Here is a 15,668-nt window from a genome sequence, read left to right on the forward strand (position 1 = left end):
CTGTGGTTATCAGCCTGATGCTTTTCAGTGATCAATAAAGACACAAACCTCACAGTGTGAGAGGAAGTCTTTCCATTGATTTCTGTTAGCTTTAGACATCTGCTACATTCTTTTAAGAAAGCAAATAATAATAATTAAAAATAAACATAAACAGACTCGGTATTAATCTCCAGAACATGAAGATATTGTTTTATGACTGAGTGCTTCCTTGATTGTACTTCCTATCACAAAATAGAAACACAGTCATGTATAGGCATATTACACTGTCTTTAATTCTGTCAATAAGGGCTGTGCAGCACAGAATGTTGAAAATGCCAGATGTTAATGCCACACCTCATGTAGTGTAAAAGAAATGGTCTGGGTTAGACAGGTGTAAGAGTTCCCATTTCCTCAGCTAATATTGTCCAGATTTGCATGTGCAGTGTAATGTGCTTCCTCTGGGTTCTGGTTTCTGTGAATTGTAAATGGTCTTCAAAGAAGGAAAGTTACTGCTTTGTGTACAATAGCCCCAGGAAACCTTTTGCTTCATCAGAAATCTGCTATATCTAGTAATGATGACTCACAGGAACAATTTTATTCTTTGAAAGTCCTCCCTTGGTTGTTTAGAAATTAAACATTCTTATTTAGCACTAAATGAAATCTCTAAAGCCTAGATCATACTTGAAGAAAGTAAAGTAATCCTTAGAAAGCAATGCTTTTTGAAAGCAGTTTTGATCATCAGCATGATTTGCTGTTCAGAGGAACCTATTTATGCAAAGGAATGGAAATAATGTAACAGTTTCATTCAACAGTTCTGTGATCGTTATTAACACTTTCTTGACTGAAAACTGATTTTATATTAATTTTCTATTTGCCCTAGCAACTGTTTTTCTGGAATTCTGGAAAAGAAGGCGAGCAGTAATTGCTTATGACTGGGACTTGATAGACTGGGAAGAAGAAGAGGTTTGTAAAAGAATGTATTCTTTAATCTTTAGTACAAAAAGATTTGGTTAAAATGTAAGCGTGTTTTCTTTTGGATATACATTTCAATTCACCATTCACATTTTCATAAACTAGGAAATGAGAATTTTTCTCCTTGGATATTTTCTTTTCAGAAGCAGTGTGCCAGATGCTACCTTTATCTGTCACATTAGAAATTAAAGATGCTAATAGGAACTCACCTGGCTGTTTCTCAAAGATTTATGTGATCAGTCATCAGAGCATCAGCATCTCATTGGCATTTGAGGTATCAGTTCCTCCTTTGTTTAGCTTTCAGTGGGATCCCAAGAGTGGGAGCTGATGCCTCTCAGAGGTGTCTTCCCTGAAGATGCTACAGTTGACAGTGCCCATGCCTACTTCATGGCTCATGTATGTCCTTGCTTGAAGATCATCTGTGTGGAACACTGTGTCCTTTTCTTGAGTATCAAATGCTGCCCTTTTCTGTTGGAGCTGGGGTCTTTGCAGTACTTTGCACCTATGACAGTCACAGTTCAGAAGCAAGTGTCCCAGGTGAAAAAGTGGTTTCCCATTTCCCTGTTTTGTGGTTCAAAATTCATCTCTTCACTTTGCTATTGCTTTCAGTGGCAAGCAGTATGACCTGCAAACCACAGGCTTTGCAAGTAGGCTTACTTCTTGGGGTGATATCATTGTCCCGGTGATAAAGATTCAGATTTTCAATCTTTTACAAATCCTTTTTTTGTACGTCTGGGATATAGAGGACAATATATCCTTGGACTAGGCAGGATAGGAAACCTGCAAGAATTCACTTATTGAAGAACTCAGTAACCTCCAGAAAGAAAAGGATATCTTTTCAAGGATAAATTTAGAGTACTTCTTCTAGTGTGGAAATATCTGCTCTAAGGCATTGCACATTAATCCATATTTGATATTCCAGAAATCAGTACAGTTTCTCCTGTGAATAAAGAGTTGGAATGATCCGTGTTTGAGAAGCAGGAAGGAAGGAGAACAGTCAGTTTTATGTAGATTGAAAAAGACATATCCTGTGGAGTCTGATCATGAAGTTGTACATGGCAGTGAGAATCCTATCTCTGTAGGGTGAAAATTCACTCCTAAAAGTACTGCTTTCTCATAAAATCACTACTAATTAAATTTTCTCTCTACATCCCATTCAGTTGTCACTGGACAAAATCAGACTAGTTCTTTTAGTATTTATTTCAAAGAAATCAATTAAAGAGTTCTAATTACCATTTTAAGTCACAAGATTTTGGTAATGAAGATTATTATTTGTATTAGCATTATCCGCCATGTCTAGTTTTTGCTTGCTTTAATTTTCATTGTCAAATTGAAAAATAAAGTTTTGCTAGAGAGAAATTTATTAATTCCTGCCTACAACAGATTAAAAAAAAAAAAAACAAACCACATTTGTAAGGCTTCCTATCACTTCATCATCATTTTTCTGTTCTAAATGAAGAAACAAAGGAATGAAGCAATGAAGACCAAGGGAAGGAAAATTAAATATCTTCAGACATGCAACCTTGTGAATTCCTCACCACTTTAGATTTTCACCTAAGGAGGGTGTGCAGCAGTCCCTGCAGTGCCCACATCCCCCAGCCTGGAGACATAGGCTAAATGTTTCTGGGGTTTTCATCTCTTCATGTTTGTATTTCCTTTTCTAGTAAATCAGGTGCAAGATGGGAGACATGGAGAGTAACTTGGTCTTGGCTGAGTGTGCGACAAGAAATGAACTGTGCAGACTTCCTGGCACTGCCATCTGAAATATGGCTCTGTTCCTATTTACAGCATACTTTTTATATTTTTCTTCAGTGTCACTTTATAATTACCCTCAGCCAGATACAATACTGTACACTTCCTGCTCCAAACTGTGCTCAGCATTGCTGGGTGTCATTAAAACAGGCCCATGCCAAAGTGTCAGTTTTGTATGAAGTGTCTGTAAAAATAGCAATTGCATTATCTGAATTGACTGGAGATTGTAGGGGATAGATACCTAGATTCCTGAATGGGTGGGTATGATAAGGACTTCCCCATAGTGCAGATTATGAAAGATAATAGAAACTTGGCTTAGAGAGAGCTGCAGAGAAGAAAGGGTTTCTTGTATATGACTCGGTAAGCCAGCTGGCAGAGTCCTGTAGTGGTTTAACCCCAGCTGGGGTACCATCCTCAAGCACCCTGCTTCAATGCTATCACACTGTCCTTTTGCATGTCCTTGGGCACACAGGAATAGTACTTGCATTGTTTCTCTTGCTAGATTATGGTCTGCTTGGCAGCTTTCAGCCCTGATATGGCAGGAACAGCTTGAGCAAGGTAGAATAAGAGCCCCCTCAGAAACATGCTTAGTCTCTGTAAATAGCTAATGTAGGCATGGTTCCCTCAAACCCATAATTACTTAACTGGCATTGCAGCTGAGCATGCATGCCTCTTAACTTTTTGTAACACCATATTACCAGGTTGCTGCTCAAATTTGGAAGTTAACTGTATTGAAAAAATGTACCTTCAAAACTTGAGAGAATGAGAATGAGGCATGACTTTCTCCCCATACCCCAGGAGAATTTTGTAAAAAGGATGTAAGATTTTAGGATATCTTATTTTTATTCACATTCTGGAGACTTGTATGAGCAGTTAACATTCACCAATTTCAATGCAGTCATTTAAGGTCTGGGCATGTACAACTTTCAAGCAATTAAATGCAGGCTGAGGGATGGAAGTGACTAAATTGCTAAGCTTGATTCTTGGCTCTTACAAAGAAATGTGCAGCAGAGGCCTGGTGGAAAAGCTTCAGACAGACCATAGCTGCCTTTGTGCTCCCTTGTAGCCAGCTGTACCATGGGCCAGTTCTCCACTATGCATCAGAGCATTGTAAAACTTGGCTTAATGTAGATAGACCTCCAGCAGCTGTGCGAGTCCCTCTCCACTTTCTCTCTGGTACCTTCTCTCAACTCTAACAGCATCCTCAATGTCAGACTTGGGTGAGATGGCAGAGGACACGTGATTGTTGATGAACCTCCTGGATGGCAGGGCAGTGGGGTAACCCTACTGCAGCTGAAAATTGTAAGGTCTTACCTGAACTAGGGGTGAACCTTGTCTTCTGACAAGGCTATAAACAGATGTAACAAAGTGTCCCTAAGAGATCCACAGGTTTCATTTCAGAAGAGAGTTTTTATGGCAAAACAGGACTTCAAATAATGTTGTCCAAGTTGGGAAGAATTGAGCAGTATTAGATGTCATAGCTCCTTCTTCAAATGCTGAGAAACTTTTGCTGATAATAGGAAGGTAATCAGTTACCTAGCAAACAGCAACTAGCTTTGGATAAAGGAATTTGGTTTTGCGTTGGGTTTTTGGGTTTGGGGGTTTGGGTTTTTTTCTGCTTTGTTGTAGAATTCCAGTATCAATATGTTAAGACCAGGTTGGAAAATTCTGTGGTATCAGCCTTAAAATTATCTGGTTTACAGCCGTATAATTAGAATTTGTTATATTGTTTAGATGACTAGCTAATTGGGGAGTTTACTAAGTACTTACAATATGGCTTTATGGATCCAGTGCTTTATTCTAGTTCTCATGAAGGAGACCTGAGTTCCCAGCTCAGCTTTTATTGTATCTGCGCCAGTTGCTGAATTCAAAGATGTACTTCCCAATAATGATATTGGTTATCTGATAAGCAATCTGAAGTTTCCTACAGACTCTTTCCTAGCTCTGCTGTATGTGAACATTGTCTGTCTATTCCTTAGGAGGAAATACGTCCACAGTTTGAAGCCAAATACTCCAAGAAAGAACGAATGAACCCCATATCCGGGAAGCCAGAGCCTTATCAAGCATTTGCAGATAAATGCAGCAGACTCATTGTTTCTGCATCTGGAATATTTTTTATGGTTTGAGAACTTTTATTTATTTACCAGTTGAAAAAATGCAAAACAGCATTATCTCTGGTGAGAGAGCATAAAGGTACTGGGTATGACTGCTTGAAAGTAAAGTAAGCTCTAGCATGTTTACTACAGGCTGAAAATCTGTACAAAGCAAATTGCCTGAGATTTAAAGTTCTACACAAGCTTACCTTTCACTGAGTCTCACAGATAGTTAAGCCCTTCCTTCAAGGGTTATACACATATCACTGTATGTAGCAATACACTTGCTGGAATAATAATGCTATCACATTTAGGCACGAACTTCAACTGACTGAACCAGCTCATCGATTTCCTTGCCTTCCCTGTGTAGACTGCGCAGAGTAATGAGGAATGATGCCATAGAATAGGCAGCTGTTCTTTGTAAACTCTACAGAAAACCCAGCTAAGATGCTTACAGTGCTTAATGATGTTAATACGTCCCAGTGTTTCAGTGTATTGGGGAGGGTTCATATTCCTAATGCAATTGAAATGGAAAACTCGATGTTCCTTGTCTAAAACGAGGCATCTCTCCTGCTTCCAAAGTGCGAAACTAGCACTTCTCCTGAATAAAGCTGCCTGCATTCTGCTGAAATGCCCCCATCTTCTAACTTCACTGAAACTGTTATTCACATGACAACAGCAGGGGTAGGACTGGTCTTGAAAACACAATTGGCATCAACTCAGACCCTCATGGAATTTACTAGGGCTTTCGCAGGAGGCTAGAAAATTATATATGTATAATTTCAGGAGTTGTGAAGAGCCAGGTAAATGAGCTAGTTCAGCAACTCTCTGTTTGAATGAGACAGAGGGGAACAGGTCAGAGGGCTTGTAGGAACCTGATGGCTTCAAAATTGTCCAATGCAGTCTCAGTCAAGAAAGGCAAGAGCATTATTGGGATGAATTGTGCTCTGGTATGTCTGTAGGATGGACAGACACACAGAAAAACACTGGGCATGAGGAGCCAACATACTGTCTGACTCAGTCTTTGAAGACTTTTAGGTCTGCTCAGGACTGTAGTCTCTGCTCAGAAATGATTCTATACCTGCAACATCTTGTATATTTTCCCTATTTTTTTTTTCTTGAAGGGGAACAGTTTTCACTCCCTATCCTTTGCAAACACAGTCATTAATCTTCTCAGCCTAGTGATAGATCCTGCTCAAAGTGCCAGAAAGTAACCTTGCTATGAGTTGCATGCACGACAAATTATCCTCATAACAGTTTTTGAAACAGGTCAAGGATTATTTTCACTGAAGATGTGGGTTTTGCTGGCATAATGCAGGCTTCCAATGATTTAGAAAAACTCAGAAATTCCCCTCATTTAGGAAAAATATTCCTTAAAAATTATAGCTTTAAACATAGGAGATAGATGCTTACAAAATCTTCCAGTTAGAGCTGTTCTGAGTTTCACAGCATTAACGCTCACAATGCAGTTACTGATACAGCTTGAACCGTATTAGTGGTTCCCTGTTAATAAAGGAAAGTGGTCCTTCTTCCCCTCAACACTATGCAGAGAATTCAGAGACAATCCTTCACATTCACACACTTGTATTTTTCTTCTTCACTGGGATTACGTCAATCAATTTTGTGACTAATAAAATATGAAAGCAGCTTGATGATTAGCATTCAGTGTTTTCAAAATCATTTTGCCCATTTAAGTATCTTAGATATACTTCAGTTTTGATCCCCTTGTCTGTGAATAACCTTGGAATACACCTATTGTTTGCAAATAATCATGTCTTCTGCTGAAGAAACTTTCCTTATCTAATAAGGTGGCTAATGGGTACTGTGTCTGAGTTTCTATGAGATGAGTCACCCATGCTAAAATGGTTTCTCTCTGATTTTTTTTCTTCCTTTAGATCTGTGTGGTGATTGCTGCTGTTTTTGGCATTGTTATTTACCGCGTTGTGACTGTCAGCACTTTTGCTGCCTTTAAGTGGGCTTTAATCAGGAATAACTCTCAGGTTGCAACTACAGGGACTGCAGTGTGCATCAACTTTTGCATCATCATGCTACTAAATGTGGTGAGTAACATATCCAAAGATATATCTGAGCCATCAGACTAGTAGATACATCAGTCTACAGACCACCAAATGCTTTTGGTTCCTTTTTCATCAGAAATGGAATGTCTTGCTAAGCCATGGCAATACTGTTTATGAATATCATTCACTATTTATATAAACTACAGTTCCAAATCCAAAACATTGTGTTTGAATATTTTAAAAGATATTCTAGGGAGACATGTCCCTATTTCTCTTTTATCCTCTGCTTCTTTTTTTTCTTTTCATATGTTCGCAGGTTTCAGTCCATTTTGTTAATATTATTCTTTGTAATTAGTGTTTTGATGTTATTTTTTAAATACAGTGGCCAAGCTTAATTCTAATTTATACTAATTTCAGCAATTCAAGCTCGGTTTTCACAGTACTTTAGCAGTGAGGATAGCATATAGAGACACAATGTCCATATGCAGGAGGACTGCCTCGGGCTGAAGAACTTCACGATGCTTAGCAGGCATGAGTTGCTCATGAGCTAGCAATGGACTTTGTCAGAGTGCACCTGAGACATGATCTGGGGTCACTGGGAGGGGGGGCTTTCTGAGGTCAGGTTGTTGCTGTGAACTCATTCGGAACTAGACTTGGGACAAATTAAAAACTGAAATTTCCATGTGGTAGAAGTCACAATAGGACAATGAGTTCTGTCCTTCCATCGAGATGCAGGTACTGCTGTATATTGCTGTGATAGCAGTGTGGTTTTAATTAGTTGCTCTTAGCAAGAGGTTTATGGCTTTTTACTATCAGGGTTTTGTCAACGGATGTTCTAAGAATGTATTTCAAGGGAGAAAAGGGATCAGCCTACAAATATGCAGGTACGGGAGCCAGGGTGGAGTACCTCTACTCACCCAGTAGTAGCAAGAACTTTCTTCAGAAAGCTTGTTATTTTTTGCTTCAGGAGGTACTCTAACTTACATCCTAGCAGACATAAGAGGTGTTATTTCAGGCCTGCATATTTCCAAGTGCTGGCTTGGAGACCTCTTTCTTTCCTGTGCAATACTCGTGCATTTCCATTGTCCTGGGTTCAGCAGTACATCCGCGACATCCATCATCTGAAAATTCATTTTAACAGCCCCTCATTTATATAGAAGGAAATTCCAAGAGGCTTTGCTCCCTTTCACATAGGCAAGACTGGATTGGTGACTAGGACACTCTGTCAAGAACTGTTTACTTTTCTGTATTTTCCCTAAGGTGGGATATAGGCTGAGAAAGAAAAGAAGAGGTGGAAGCTGTTATTCTGTCTGAATTTGTACTGAGGGGTCTCTTCTTTTATGTTATTTTGATTTATTGTTTGCTATCTGGAGCTTTTAAATTTTTTTTTTTAATCCACCTAAAGCACACAATAAGCATAGAAGAAATAAAAAGAAAACTATATATATCTTTCAGTACATCCATTTCCAAGCTCTCAGAATCAGTCATTTGTATATGCAGTGAAGCAGCAACAAAGAATTATGGCAGAAACAAAATTATTTGGTTCTCAAAGCATTTTACAGCTTAGAGAAATTTTCAAGATAATGGAAGAAGGCTTGAAGGTGCCTTTTGAGAAACTTTGTTTTCTTTCCTAAAATGCATCAAATAAGTAGAGCACTGCAAAGATGGATTTCTTAAGCCTTACACTCATTACCATGCAATGAATACCACAGCCTTAGATCTGGATATAGCTCATGGAAACAAAAGATCCCCAAAATATGAAACTGTAGGAGCTTTTGAAAAGGATTTAAGTACATAATCCCTCACTTACCATCATGGATTAATGCAGTTAATGCTGAAGGACAGGAGTGGGGTTTTTATTTATTTATTTATTTATTTTATAAATTCCCCCAGAGCAATTCAGGTGCTTGAATTCTCTACAGTGACTCAAAAAAAGTAGCAGGAAAGCAGGCAAGGATGCAGTAATAAAACCAGAATAGACCCAGATGTATATAACAGTAGGGAATTCACTGCTAGGAAGCCTGGAAAACCACTAGTGATTCTGATAGGGATTGACAATCTCTTTAAGCATCAGGGGGAAGCTCTAGACCACAAATAACTTCTAGAATGGATGCACTGAGAGCTAGGCACATACACTGACAAAACATAATGACCTTCAAAGCATGAAATAAATAAAATTGTAAAATAGCACACTCCCTGCTGAGACCAGGATATAAAACACCCAGAAATTTAGCACTTTTACAGGTGTCCTTAATAGATCCTTTTAAACCTAAAAGAAATCACCTTTTTCATTACTTGAAACAAAACTGTTGACTCCAAAGGCAGAAAAAAGCTATCCTAAATAAGAAGTGTTTGTTAATATGGATGAGATAATTCAGGGTGCCTTTAGCTCTTAAGCAGGCAGTTTGATCTGTAAATTGTGCTTAACTCAATTTAATTGAGAATTTATAAGGATAACTGCAAATGAAAAGAAATTGCTGATACGCATTTTAGGAATCAGTAAGTTCTTGAGCCTGAAGAATGCGAAGCTTTGCATCCCTGCAGGCATCAGTGAGAGTTAAGGACATCTAATATTTTGTGCGAACGGGCTCCAGACTCATTTAAAGCAAATGGAAAAAGTATTAATTTACACTAATACTGATGTTCGTGGTAATGTACTTTACAGGTTCAAAAACCCTCTGCAAACACTAAATGTGAAAGCCTTCCAAGTTAGTTTTCGTATGCTTTATGAAGTTACCAGTCTCCCAGTGAGTTTGAGAGCCGGGTATCTACTAAGCACAGAAAGTACCACTTTGGGACCTAGAACAGTGTCACTGATTCAGTGTAAGATATGTATCTGGTGGTAAAGATTACTAAAGACTTCCTCTGAATCAACCCTGTCTTCCCAGTGTTTTTCCTTTCAGCACCAAAAAAAATCCCAACAAATCCAGAAAGCCTGAAATACCCAACATACCAGTGCATATTCTTACTAGGGTGATCTTTAATTTTTTTATGTGAGATAACTGTTTTCCATAAGTAACTAAATCAAAAATCCAAGTTGTGCTATTGTTGTGCTTTGTGTTTTGGTAAAAGTTATCTTCCCCTTTTTCGCTGTGTATGTAAAGTAAGGACAGTAACAGTGATCTTTTTCTCCATATGTTGTGGATGAAAAGAGCTGAGTATAAGCTTTAAAAATATTACTGTTCCTTGTTTGATTATATCATTACTGTATTATTACTACACAGTTTTATTATCATCATTGTCAAAGCATCACAGAGACCATCTGGGTGTCTGATTTAACATGTAGGAGAAGTTACTCTACTTGAAAACAGTTCTATATTTTTTAGCTGGTCATGTATCTAAGAAGCTCTTTCTTCTCTGTTACAGCTGTATGAAAAGGTTGCTCTTTTCCTGACAAATTTAGGTAAGCAATGTTAAATACAAAATTGAGAGATACGGTATTTTTTGGCCCATATACTGTGATAGCATTCAAACTAGTACAAATATGAAAAATCCTGATTAGCTTTCAATCTATTGGAATTGATGTTTTTCTTAAGTTTATAATACAGGAGCATATAAACAGCTATGGTGCCATTCAATCAGCAGTGACAACAATTACTGACCTGCCATGCCTGTTCTTGTACCAACCACTTATCTTGTGAGAACTTAAACAAATTGCTACCTTTGTGGAAAAAAAGCATGAGTTTTCAGAGAGACTGAGCACCCACAACCCACAGGCTTTGTGAAGACCTGGAAATGAGGGAATCACATCTGGAAGCCAAAATTATAGCTTGAAACTAAGGTGCTTATTGACTACCAAACACACACATTTAAGAGGGGCAGTAATTTGGAGGGAAAATAACTGACTCATCAACTCTACCAACATCTAAACTCAAATGATGGTTTACGTTTCAGTAATATTTTCAGTTCCCACAAAAGGTGATCTTTATGCTGAAGACAATATGTTTTTTAAGGACATCATGTATTGTCACTGTGGCAGCAATAAACTATAACTCAAGTATCCATAGTTCAGGCAGTCTGTGAAGATCCTGATCATGCTGCAGTAGTTGGAGGCAATTGGCAAGTGCTCCTTAGTGTCAGGAAGCCTGAAATGAGACTCTTGTTGAAGGCCTATTAAGCAAACCATGTTATAGCTCCAGTGGTTGAGTAGAAGTGGTTTGGGGATATTATTTTGAGCTTCTGGATACCTGTGTACATTGATAATGTTCAGTAAGGTATTTTGGACAGATGGACAGATTTGGGTGTCCCCTCAGAGGAAACAAACAGCTGATTTTAGATAATGTCAGGGCTTTTCTACATCTGGGAAGTCACAGGTGATGTGTTCAAAGCACATCTATGTAAGATAGCATTTTATTCTGTTTTTTCTAATTAAACTGAGAGTCCCCATATGTATGCTGTAGATGTAAAATATTTTTGCCATCCTATATCCATGGGAAAGATACCTGCTAGTTACAGTTGAGAAATAAGACTTTCAAGTATGTGATATGTACAGGCTGTACCTTTACTCCCTGTGACACCCTGGGAACAGTAAGATATGTTCTAGAGACTTTGAAGCTTGGTTACTTTCTGCCACTTAAAATGAAATAAGCCTGCTTCTTTTAGCCTCTGCAGAAAGCACTTGTACAAAAACTTGGGGGGTCAAGCTGTTCTGACCATGTTCAGACTGTTTTGTGGTATTTACTCTGGCGGCCTAAGTAGCTGATTTAGTTTGCTTGATCTTTATCAGTGTAATAAGCTCAGAGTGGTACTGGCAGCAAAGCTACACTCAGGATGTCCTTCTTCAGTCTTTACATGACCTTTTTCAGAGCTCATGCCCACACTCCCCTAGAGTATTGCCATTGTCTCTGATGGGCGTATGAGCACAGCTTCAGCTGCAGCAGCCTTGTTAAAAGTCAAACTTGTCCTTCCCACAAACTGGCATCAAAAATCCCAGATGCTTTATTTCTTTCTGTTTAACTAAATATGTATGCACTGGCATACACACGAACTTGGGTTTCTTGACAGACACTTGTAAATCATTAACACAGTTGTTAATTTAAAGTCTGTTTCATGGTTTTGTTGATGCATGTATTTGAAATTTCCTCTGGGTAGGGCAGCTCTAATTAAAGAAAATCTAGTTTGTTTCTGTACTTCCCTGGAGGCTCCTTTGGGAGGAGCATATGACTACTACCACTACGGTATTTAGAATTGCCATTAGCACCTCCGCTTCTCTGATTGCTTGTATTCACAGCAATGGTTGTATATTAACAAGCTCCTGCCAGCTGTAAAGTAGTTCCAGGACACGGTACTGGTGTGTTGGCACAGAAGTTGTTTTGTTAATTTCTGTCACAATATCTTTTTAGATGAAGATTAAGGGCTTACCTGGAGGGAAGAATATGCCTTCCTCTTTCACATTGGCCTTAACCCATCAGTTGCAAAATATTTTTTCCCAGTCTTCTGCAGTGAGTTCCTGGGGACAAGGAAAGGGAGTCATGCAGTGGCACTCCACTGACACCTGTGTAGAGTCCTTAGGTGCCAGCATGGTGGCAAATCCATTTAATGGAATTAAAAGAAGGATTTGCTCCAGTTCAGTGTGTCATCTCTAACAAAAAGGCACTTACGTAGTTGTAGTGGAGTACTTTCTGGCAATGTTATCATGATAGGATACAGAAAAGCGAGCAAGGAGAGCCTGAGCGTGTAAAGCACACAGAAATCTAGGAGGATGTTTAATATACACGTTATTTCAACCACTTTCTTACAGTCTCTCCTGGGAATATACATACCCAGATATCAAAAGAGATTTCTAAGTCTTCACAAGCTCACTTGCGGTGTGTTGCTTTTGGATATAATTTCTTCTGTCATATTTTGAAATCAGCAGGCTAATTTACAAATGCATTGCCAGGTCTGATAGGTGTGTGCAGCCTTTGTGCCAAGGGAAATTGTTAGTCTGATTAAACGTCTGAAACTCTGCTCTCTTTCTTCACAGAGCAGCCTCGTACTGAATCCGAGTGGGAGAACAGCTTCACTCTGAAAATGTTTCTTTTTCAGTTTGTCAATCTGAACAGCTCTACCTTTTATATAGCATTCTTTCTTGGAAGGTAGGATTGATGTCTGCACCCTCATATGTACAAAATGAAGTAGGGAAAAGAAATAAAATTGTCTGTAATGAAACAAAATGGGGCAATATTATCACATGTCTCAAAATGCAAATTCCGTACTAGAAAAGCAGGAGATACTGTAGTTTTACTTTCTTTTCAAAAGCCCAGAAACAGACACAGTTTTCATTTCCACATTGGCTCAGTACTTTTAACAATTTCACTACTGGGAACTAATGCATCTCATAATACAATATACGCAGGTCACTTCGCTCTGTCTTTACGTGTGTAATTTGTACAGGTAAGTAAATAACACTGTGTCTTTTTGTTTCAGGAAAGAACAGAATAGTTCAATTGAAAGGGACCAACAATATCATCGAGTCCAACTGCCTGAATATTTTTCTGCTTCTATTACATTGTTTGGACTGTTAAGATTGAATTATGAGCTATCAGTTGATTTTTTTCTGACAGAAATTGAAATATATATTTATTTGGAATCCTCTGCAGGTCCCCTAAAATCAAGTGAAGAGCCTTTGAGTAGAGAAGGCTTGACTAGAAGAATTCATCAGTGTAGTTTATTTGTATGTGGAAACCATCTAGGGAGAAAAAACAGGAGAAAAATAAGAAAAATATTTTTTCCTAATGAAAACTAATATTTTCATTGATTTCACAGAAAGGTGGGATATCACAGCCCAGATTAAGGTATAAGAAAATGGACTGGCAGTGGAAAGCCATTTTCCAAACTGATATGAACAGTTCTATTCAGATTTTCTCTCTTTTCTGCATAAGCTGAATATCCAAGAGCAGAGTATTTGGTATTGAAATAAAACTGGAAGCAAAAATATACTTAGCCCTTCATGGAAATTATTCCAGGAAATCCCCAAAATGTTTTACCGCATAAGATCTCTTACAATTTTATCAATCACTTTAAGGTAACATTAGACTAAAACTACAGTGTGACCTTTCTTCTACTGCTGTGAACACACTGCTTACAAATATAGTTGATGGATATTCCTCTGTTAAAGATTTACAGGACACCCTGGTGCCTACTTAAGGCTGATAAACCGGTGGAGACTGGAAGAGGTGAGTGTTTGCTAACTACCCACTGATTTATCTGCTGCCCACAGAAGCAATAAATGCAAGTAGAGGAAGACACATAACTGTCTAGGTATTTCTGAGTCTGTTACTGAGTTTTCACTTGCTGTCTAACTCCACACTGCTGACGATACCATCTGCTACAAAAACATCTACATATTGTTATACACACCCTTTTCGATATTAGCAGTTTTAGTGTGTGCATGACATTTGGATAATGGTATCAAATGGTTTAAACATTAGTCATACTTTTACAGTGGAAATATTTCATCCTTGAAATAAATCAAAGTTAGGTACAAAACTAACAATATGTTGCTTCTAACAAAACCCTTTCTTCTCAGCTTTTCTAGCCTTGCTGACCACGGAGCTAAAATAATAAACTAATAACTTAGTACTAGCTATTAAGAAGGAGAAATATACCTGTTACAGCTGAAGCCAGGACATCCACACACATAAAATGTACTTGAAACTTGATCAAAACAACTGAACTTCCCACAAGAGCTACTGGGATAATCTTCCACGTCTATAAAACCAAATGTAGCTGGAGAGTAATGAGAGGTTGGCATTGCAAGTCACTCAAGAACCAGCCACATTTTTTTGGCAAATACATTCAGAATTCAAAACCCAATCAACAGTTACTGGAGGTGAACAGCAGCAGTTTCTGGACCAGACATGTAGTTTTCAGCGTCACAGTTCACACATCCAAACCTATGGTTTCTTTACTGCTTCACAACTAAACAACTGAAACAAATTTTCAAGTACATGACAAAAGGCAAGTGAGAAATACAGGTCTTATGTTGCCAACATGAATTTACAAACACTTCCAGATAAAATATTTTGGTTAATAGAGGTCATCCAAATGCTAGCAGAAAATGAATGATTTGAAAAAGCCAGCCTAACTCTGAAGTAGTGAATTCTGTAAACTAAAAAAAAAAAAAAAAGAATGCTTGATAAATGGGCAGACATAAATTCACTCAATATCGCTCCAAGTCTTAGAGGGGCTGAGCTGACCTAACAGTTTGCTGCTGCCAAAAGGCAATAGTTCTGCTCTTCCTTTGAGCCTTGCCCCAGAAGTTTGCTCTTTGCATTTCCTGTGCACTTGCTCTGGCTTATCCAACCATGTGAGGAGCATATTCAGTTCCCTGTATCAGCAGGAAACTCTTTTTTCTGGCTGAATTAGTTTTCTGATGGATTACTGGACTGAATCTTCTCACAGAGGGATCAGAGAACAGGGAAAGAAACTCATCTCTCTGCAGGAGCACAGATAGGAGGAAGAAAGAACTGGTTTTGGGAGGGAAGTGCAACAGCGAGGTGATACAGGTTGGGTCAGCTGCTGGTGGAAGCTACTGTTTTGCTTTTCTCAGAGGAAAAAAAGAAGTCTAATAATAAAATAAATGTTTAATTTAAAAAATCTTAACTTTATTGGCCATATATGTGCTAGGTCTTATTAAAAACATAATTTAGAATATAATGCCCAGATATACCTCCAATAGCCCTCTCTTCACCTGTTGAATGAAGCCAAGTCTAAAACACTTAATGATGTGATGCAGTCTAGTCCAGTCTCTGTGGAGATTTCTACACAATTTATTTGTTAGTGATGTTTCTACAAGCATCACTGCTACTTCATTAATACTGCACCTGTCTCTCTCAGGTTATATTGTGGGATAACATAACTTAGTGCTATC

General features: G+C 38.3%; 1 protein-coding gene across 4 annotated transcripts in view; it reads left to right on the plus strand.

Moving 5' to 3' along the window:
- Positions 1-15,668, plus strand: part of LOC133214447 (anoctamin-4) — a 187,759-nt gene that overhangs the window by 150,594 nt on the left and 21,497 nt on the right. For all 4 annotated transcript variants that reach the window (XM_061357348.1, XM_061357357.1, XM_061357373.1 and 1 more), the window contains 6 exons: positions 860-942; positions 4,683-4,823; positions 6,692-6,856; positions 10,181-10,217; positions 12,780-12,891; positions 13,914-13,971. In XM_061357348.1, coding sequence (XP_061213332.1) covers positions 860-942; positions 4,683-4,823; positions 6,692-6,856; positions 10,181-10,217; positions 12,780-12,891; positions 13,914-13,971 — 596 coding nt within the window. The remainder of the gene's footprint in view (positions 1-859; positions 943-4,682; positions 4,824-6,691; positions 6,857-10,180; positions 10,218-12,779; positions 12,892-13,913; positions 13,972-15,668) is intronic.

Source organism: Neopsephotus bourkii, unplaced genomic scaffold (genome assembly GCF_033783945.1).
Source record: "Neopsephotus bourkii isolate Nb327-2 ecotype Australia unplaced genomic scaffold, CSIRO-AGI_Nbou_v1 NB_107, whole genome shotgun sequence".
Taxonomy (NCBI): domain Eukaryota; kingdom Metazoa; phylum Chordata; class Aves; order Psittaciformes; family Psittacidae; genus Neopsephotus; species Neopsephotus bourkii.